The 8484-nt window shown below is 42.5% G+C and overlaps 1 protein-coding gene across 1 annotated transcript in view; it reads right to left on the reverse strand.

The window, feature by feature from the left end:
- Nucleotides 1-8484, reverse strand: part of CCDC93 (coiled-coil domain containing 93) — a 105039-nt gene that overhangs the window by 50263 nt on the left and 46292 nt on the right. Inside the window, exons 7-10 of the mRNA XM_006868740.1 lie at nt 6550-6586; nt 3312-3404; nt 2993-3043; nt 2198-2284 (exon numbers count right to left, since the gene is read on the reverse strand). Of these exons, the coding sequence (XP_006868802.1) occupies nt 2198-2284; nt 2993-3043; nt 3312-3404; nt 6550-6586 (268 nt within the window). The remainder of the gene's footprint in view (nt 1-2197; nt 2285-2992; nt 3044-3311; nt 3405-6549; nt 6587-8484) is intronic.

The following is an 8484-nucleotide window of genomic DNA, read 5'->3' on the forward strand; positions in this document are numbered from 1 at the left end:
TCGTTCTACTGTGCATAAGGTCGCTATGAGTCAGTGCTGACTCGATGGCACCTAACAACAACAAATAGAAACAGAAAACAGTGGTTGCTAAGAGAGTTGGATCCAAAAACCTATGTGAAGAAGCATTAACTTTGGAGATGGAGGAGGAAAAGAAGGGAACCCTATTGTATCCCAGATGTTCCGAGCTGTTTTACTGATTGCCACGGTTCATAAAGCAGGCCCCTCGCTGGATGAGAGATGACCGCCTGCTGTATTTACGGTGGACACTGCTTCCCTGAGTATACCATCTACGCAATCTTTTCAGAAGAGTATTTAACAGGAGGTGGGGGCAGAGCTGATATGTCACCAAAGCTTCTGAGAATGGGAAAGTGCAGAGAGCGGCTTCACTTCTGCTGTTTGACACAGTCCCGGCAGAAGGAGAAACATCATGCAATGCTGATGAATCTCAGAAGATGGCCTCTATCTCCTCTCTAGGATAACTCTGAATTCACTTGTAAAAATATGTAATATTGCCATATTCACAGCTTTTGCTATGAGCTCTGCAGACCTTAGGAAAAAAACGGTCTAGAAACACTTGTTTCAGCTTCGATGGGTTGAATTCAAAGGGAATTGTATGAGCCACTCCCATTCACAGAAAACCTAAGTACAAAGTAACTGCATTTATGAGATCACAAAAGCAGATAACATACTAAAGTGAAGCTGACCAACCCCTATAGACCTCGCCACAATCAATTACCAGCCAGAATCCACAAACCCCCACTATTACATACAGGCACCTACGTAAATAGGCAGAGAATAGTGAACATAAGTGAAAAATGGTCTAAACTTAATAACATTCCCTGCAGCAATTAGCCAGGTTGGGCCTTATTATTCACAGCTTCAAAAGAAAGAAACATAGGAACACTGTGGTTAATCAATTTAATGAATACTTTGGAAAAACAAAATAATTAAGTAGATGTTAGTAATACTTTTACTACGAAAATAGTAGTGTAGTATGTAGGATAGAAGACTGATAATCACCTAGTAGAAACAATAAAGTAGTGTAGACATTGATGATTAACAGAAACTTTTATTACTAAGAAGATGTAATCAGGGGTCTGATAAGTGGAAATGATTTGTGTAAGGTTTAACTTGATCTTTTAGTGAGAATAAGAAGAAACAATTTATCACTTACGTAGGAGAGGAGATGATGTCAAAAGGAAAATGTACAATGGTTGAAAAATGAACAGGATATGGAAAGGTCAGTTTGGACATCACAGAAATACTTCTGTTAAGGTTGTCTAATCACAGAGTGAAGGAATGTTATGAGTGAAACTGTGTAATAATTCAAGGGAAAATCAAAGTATCAAATCAGTATGTACTGTGTAATTTTAAGTATAAAAATAAAAGACTTGCTGAGCCAGGGCAGAGAGAAAAAAAGAGAAGAGAAAAAAATAGAGAGAGCGCGCCATCATGCTTTCATTTTCGCCGACTCCGCGTCTCCTCTAGTGTCCTGCGACCCTGCGAGAGCTGGACTCCTGCAGGAAAGCAAAGCTGGATATTTCCACAGATGGCAACACCGTCAAGTGGGCAGAATGACTGTAACCGCAGAAGGAAGGGTGGGAAGCAATGCCCTATGAATCTGAATTCACTGACAACACATCTTAGCCTAGCTAGCAGCAGTTATGTGCAATATGATGAATCACTATCTCCCTAAAATATTCAAGGTCCTACAGCCTATTCTTAGGATGGGAAAAACACAAAAATAAAACTCTAATGCTGAAATACGACTTTCAGATTTCTGTTCATCCTATACCCTTTTAATATAGTAGAGCAACAAAGTTTGCCTTGGGTTAGGCTGCATTATGGGGTGTTATCGCCTATGTGACAGAGCTTCACTCCTCAGTTCCATCAACAAACTGAGCTCAAGGGATGAGAAGCCAGGTAGAGGAGAGATGCTTGTGCCCTACCCTGGCCATCAATTTATCAAGTGTGATAAGTACTCAGAGAGACAGGTTTTCTCTTTGTATGTGTAGAAAAATAGACAATGCACAAATTAATTTAGCTAATGGCAAACACTAATTGTTTTGCATGGCAAAGCAGGAGTTCCTGGTCTTTGACAAAGGTGCCTAGCCTCATCACTGCTAGAGTCTGGGCGAGCGGGGTGTCAGAGAACAAAGCCTTGTAGAGTAAGAGTCCAGCTGGGCCTCGCACATACCTTCTCAGCATACTCAGACACGATCTGCTTGATTTCTGCGGAGCACAGGCCCACGATCTGGCCCACGGAGCTTGCAGTGAGCCGGCTCTGCAATCACAGGAAGACATGTTCTCAGGGTTATGCATTGTCTTTCACAGAGCTGGAAAATCTGAGCACTGAGTATTATTAGAAAGTAGGTAATATTCCAGGGGGAGAATAATTTGGTTGCTGCTCACATATTCATGAAGGAAGAGAAAAAAAGACTGGAACAAACGTTAAGCCAGCTCTCTACCTCCTGACTATGTGAAATATTTTTTCTCAGCCCCTGGGTATCCTGGGAAAATGAATGGGTTTTCACCCTCTCTGCTCTATTCCAAGAGCCACGAAACAGAGGCTGCAAAGGGGAATTGGGGCAGGGGCGGGGTGGAATGGGGGAAGAGAACTACAACTCAGGTAGGAGAGAAGAAAAATAGGGGAGGATGAGAATCTCAGAACTCCTAAGTTTTATTTACTGTCACAGGTCTTTCCCAGTCAAAATAGGAATGATTCTTACTGAGCACATGACTTAAGCCTTCAGCTCTGTGGAGACTAACTATAAACTTGGGTTCTATTTTCCACCCAGATGGTGCTAGAAGGAAACAGAGCACATGGCTCCTTAGTCACAGGTGTGACTTGCAGTATGCTCCAGTATGGCAGTCTCCATCCTGCTCTCACAAGGCTCCCCACCCAGGGGTTCCATGCATAGCAACACTAGACTCAGAAAAGGCTGCTGAAGAGGCGAGGAAATGGGAGACACCTCTGACCTGTCCACCTTACCTCCTCAGTTGCCATGGCAGTCATCTTGGTCATCAGTGACTGAATACGCTGCTGAAAGGGAAAAGGAAAAACAGCAGTAAGGGTCTGCGACCACTGATAAGTTCAGCAGAATGCCTAACTAGGTCTTTGCAGTGAAATCCAAGGGTCGTTTTCCTTAATAAAGTTTTATGGTGAGTCTCATGGCTGGTGGTGTAAGGAGCCTGGAATGGGCATGAAAGGGTAGCTCCCAGGAGCTGTTCATTTGGAAAGCTGGAGGCAAAAGTAAAAGATCTCTCCGAATGATTTAAACAGAACCCTGAGGCCTACTTAGGTCACGCACCTCTTCAGCAGCTCGGAGTTCATCCTCCTCATGGGCTTCAGCTTTTTCCGCTACTGAGAGTCCTGCAGAAAGGGCTGTTTTCTTGTCATCAGCCTGAAAGGGAAAACATGAAAAGGTTGAACACTGGAGCTGGGGACTCTTTCCAGAGAAAGAACAATACTGTGGAGAAGCATGAATCTGTGAAAGAAAACATAAATGTGGATACTCAAAACAGCCTATGAGAGAAAGGAAAATTCCAGAGACCTGAACCTCCATTACAACCACAGACTAAGCAGGTGAATGCTGTCGTCATTTCCCAACTGCCTGATGATTAAATGAGTATCAGGTCATACACGTTACCAGACCTAGCCTTACATTTTGTGCCTTCCTTCTACTTTTAACACTTTCAGTAGTTTTAAAGGAATGTTTTTCAAACAGACGGTTGAGGTTCATTTCAAAACCAACTCACAGAGACTCTGTCAGACAGAGCAGAACGAACCCCCGGGTTGCCAAGATGATAATCTTTGTGGAAACAGACTACCACATCTTTTTCTCTTAAGCAACTGGTGGTTCCAGACCCTGACCTAGTTATTAGCATTTGAGCACTAAAAATTATTCCACAAAAGCTCCTTCTTGAGGCTTATTGTTGTTGTTGTTAAATGCTGTCGAGTCAGTTCCGACCCATACCGGCCCTGTATAGGGATTCCAAGGAGTGACTGGTGAGCCTGAACTGTCAACCTTGCAGTTCAAGGCGACTTTGCAGTCCAGTGCGTTAACCTACAGAGCCACACCAGGACTCCTGAGGCTCACTAATTTCCGTTACTGGAAATTAAATTCAGGAGTTATGACTAGCATCTAAATAAAAATAAGAGACAAAGAGTACTTAGCAGGCAGTAAAGGATAAGTATTGTTTTGTGAAATTTGATTCTGGGGTATGTATGTGTGTACTAATTCATGATGAAAAACAGAATTCTCACCGTTAAGAATAGTAAAAAAGCTTGAAAACCACAAGTCTGAAGGATAAAAATCTAAATGCTTTCACCTGGTGATTAAGCAGCATGCTCTGGATACAGCCTCAGGCTACACCACACTCGAGACAGACTAGATTAACTATTTTCAAAATATAAAAATATGGGCTGCAAGCCTAGCCTTCCTGGTTTCAATTCCACATCGCCATCCAGCAGCTGGATGACCCTAGACTTAACTTCTCTGGATTGCAGTCTTCTAGGGTTGAAAGAGAGGGTTGGAGCTGCTGGACATATCTACAAGGGACAAGAATTCCAAGTCAAATGTCCACTCTGGCATAAGCATGACAAGACATGTTTAATTTGAATACTACTTCATAGGCATCTCATGATTTTTCTAGTCCCAATAAAAACTACCTCAATTCAGAATACAGTCATATGCATTCTTTTCAGAATTTAATGACATATACCAAATTAAATCTACACATTTTAAACCCTTGTCACACACTAGATGCCACATGACACACTTTATATACAGAAAACATCCATCATTCTGCTCCGGAGGAAATGAAGTTTCATAGGGTGAAAACCAAGTATGGAAAAAATAAGTAACAATAAAACAAAACAAAAGATACCTCAATCAATGAATGAATAATTGCCAATAAACTAAAAATAAAAAGTTATAACTTATTGTGGAGCACAGTGGCTCAGTAGGATAAGCACTGGACTGCGAACCACATGATCAGCGGTTTGAGTCCACCAGCTGCTCCATAGGAGAAAGATAAGGCTCTCTGTTCCTGCAAAGGTTTACAGCCTTGGAACCCTATACAGGGTCACTATGAGTTGGAACTGACTTGATGGCACTTAACAACAGCAACGAGAGCTCATTATGTGTTCATGTTGCATCAATAAACATCCTTAACATTTCGAACCTTCACAACAAACTGTGAGACAGGCACAATGATGAAGTACATGGTCTAAAGCCACATATGAGGGCAGAGCTGGGGTTTGAAGCCAGCCAGCCCAGCTCTTGAAGTGTCCATCGCTTCTGTTGCTGCCTCCAGTGACTGATACAGAGTCACCACAGAAAGCAGGCAGCAGCTAATGAGGTCAGGGCAGCCTCCTGGAAGAAGGACAGGAGGTCAGGGCATCCAGGGGAAGTAGAGTCTCCTTCAAGAAAATATGGGGTCAGTGGAGAGTAGCGTAGTGGTTACGAACCATGCTGCTAACCTCAGGGTCAGCAGTTGGAAACTACCAGCTGTTCTGCAGGAAAAAGATGAGGCTTTCTGCTCCTGTAAAGATTTACAGCCTCAGAAACCCTGTACAGGGTCACTATAAGTTATAACCGACTCCACAGCACATAACAACAACAAACAAGCTGTAGGACTTCACTTTTTAAGAGGTCATTTGTTGTTGTTGTTAGGTGCCATCAAGTCAGTTCCGACTCACAGCGACCCTGTAAAGGGTTTTCAGGGAGCAGTTGGAGAATTTGAACTGCCAACCTTGTGGTTCAAACCAACCTTGCAGTCCAGTGCATTAGCCCACAGGGCCATACCAGAACATTTTTATTTGTTTAGAGACAGTACTCAAGAACACAGATTTTGATGTCAGACAGATTCATATTACAGAACTTTAAGAGTTGGGTAATCTTAGACAATCATTTATTTTCAAGAGCCTCAGTCTTCTGATCAGAAAAACAGGAAAAAGTATCTTCTTCATGGAATTGAACTGTTCAAGAGAGTAAGTGAAAAGATACACAAAGCCCTTAATAAAGGGCCTGGAACTCAGTAAGAGTATGCCACGGAAGCGTTTTACCTGCCATGTTGCTGACCATGAAGAACCATTCACAAGGCAGGAAATTCATGAAAATCTTTGGGACTCCTTGGTCAAGGCAGGGACTGTACCCTACGTGACCTGATTTTTTTCCACACTGGGATTATGTCCAGGCACACTTGTATTTTACAGCTCTGTCTAGCTTAGTGCGACGTCTGCTCACTCTCTTATGACAGTGGACTGTCACTGTCAGTCACCCCTCACTTCCAGCTTCCACACTCACTTGTCAGGTTCCTATGGAGCAGGTGAGAAATGGAGGAGGGAAACATGGTGACCAAAGGGTGCTGGTGCATCCTGCTTCCTCACTTGCCCAGGTACTGGCCTGGTGGGCATTATCTCTCTCCCCACCCTCTTGGTCCCCCAAGGAGCAACTGCCCAGCCTGGCAGAGGCAGAGGAGAGGGGAAGGGTATATGTCTTCCATCTCTCAAATACTTTCCCCCATTATCTATGCTTTTCTTACCTTTTCTGTTTTGCTCTGGCGACTAAATCCATATCTCCTGCAGGCCACATTAAAAAAAGGAGAATTCAATTACTATCCAAAATCACAATAAATTCTGTCCAATACATTTTGGTTGGGTTTTTATATGAAAAGCACCAGAGTCAATTCAGGCTACTTGACAACGGGGAAAACGGTTTAAAAGTCTAAACTGCAAACATAGTGTTTTTTTTTTTAATTAAGTGCTAGTCATCCTAGTTACTATATAATGTAAATGAGAATTCCCATATAGTGTAGAGTGCAACATTTTATTTAAGTACAATCATTACTCTCTGAACTGGGAACTGCATTTCAGACCCACAGTCTGAGATAATAAGCCTTACAAATACCTATATAAAAATGTGAAGGTATTTGCTCAAGCAAACATGTTTTCTAGTAGATTTTTTCATATAACTTCAAGTCCTGCACAATTTTTATTCTCAAACATCACCTACGCATGATTGATGCCAATAATGCATGTATTCACGTCATGCAAAAACAATTTGTTCTAATTACTCTAAGCTTAAAAACAACAGAAATCAGCAAATAAAACAATGCAAAACCATTCCACCTTAAAAAAAGCATAATGCAAAGCACCAACCTTACTTACCTTTAGGCAATTAGTCCCTAAGGGATACAGTCAGATGTAAGCATTTAAGGAAAACATATTAAGGACTCTGGTCCGGCCTCACAGAACACCTGGTTACAGGATCAGTGTGCTGGTGCTGTCAGTTCTAGGATGTTTTTCTGCTGTTTCATCACAAGTATATCAAATATTCCCACTCTTTCTCCCCCTTTCTTATCCAACTCCACACTGGGCAGCTCCACAGTCATCAGTGGTGGACCTCTTCCCTCAGGAGACAATGAGACTCCCTAGCACTCTCCCTAAGGCCTACCATCTCTGGCCCTGCCTAACCACAGTTTAGCTTTAAATTCTAAAAGCTTACGTCCATGCTCTCATTCCAGCCACTCCTTAAACAGGCAACTCTGTGCATACTGGGCTGTTTTCATCTCTCTTTTCCCCTACTCTACCTCTCCACAACACACACACACACACAGACACACACACACACACACACTCACTCCCTCACTCACTCAACTCTAAAGCTATCTCTAGTCAGAAACACCCCCTCCCTGAAATTCAGCTCTTTAGCTTGGACGCGTCACCCCCAAACTAAACTCTACAGTCCCGGCCTCTCAGAAGCATCCCCTTCACATGCTTTGCCCTGACCTCTCTACCCCAGCTTTTGGGTATGCTCCCCCAGCTCCCAGGTACCAATCGTGTCAGTATTTTCTCCTTTAAGAATCAGTCTCTGGAGAACGAAATCATGCATGGAAAAATGGAAGGTCAGTGAGAAAAGAGATGGAGAGGAAAGTGGAGAAGGCAAGCACTAAGAGTAAGAAGCATACTCGAGGGCTCAAAACGTTCACGAAAAACGGAATTTTCCCATAAACTTTATAAAGCCCCTTCAAATAAACTAGAAGGCCCAAGACATCAAGAACAGAGAGGGAAGGTTTACAATAGGGTCCTTATTTGAATGTAAAGGTCACATATGGGGACATCTGAGAACAGAAAACTGCTGCTGCTGATGATGATGACTGAGAATACGAGAAACTGATCAGCATTCATTGTCAAAAAGGAACAGATCCAGATCAGTCATAAGGTACAACACTCTCTGTGATAGGATAATATTCATGTGTCTACAAGGAAGCCCCAGTAAATACCACTACTATTCAAATATATGCACCAACCACTAAACCAAGTGAGGATGAAATAGAAGAATTCTACCAGCTTCTTCAATCTGAAATTGATCAAACATGTAATCAAGATGTATTGATCATTACTGGTGATTGGAATGCAAAGGTTGGGAGCAAAGAGGAAGGATCAATAGATGGAAAATATGGCCTTGGTGATAGAAA

This window comes from Chrysochloris asiatica, unplaced genomic scaffold (assembly GCF_000296735.1).
Source record: "Chrysochloris asiatica unplaced genomic scaffold, ChrAsi1.0 scaffold00123, whole genome shotgun sequence".
Taxonomy (NCBI): domain Eukaryota; kingdom Metazoa; phylum Chordata; class Mammalia; order Afrosoricida; family Chrysochloridae; genus Chrysochloris; species Chrysochloris asiatica.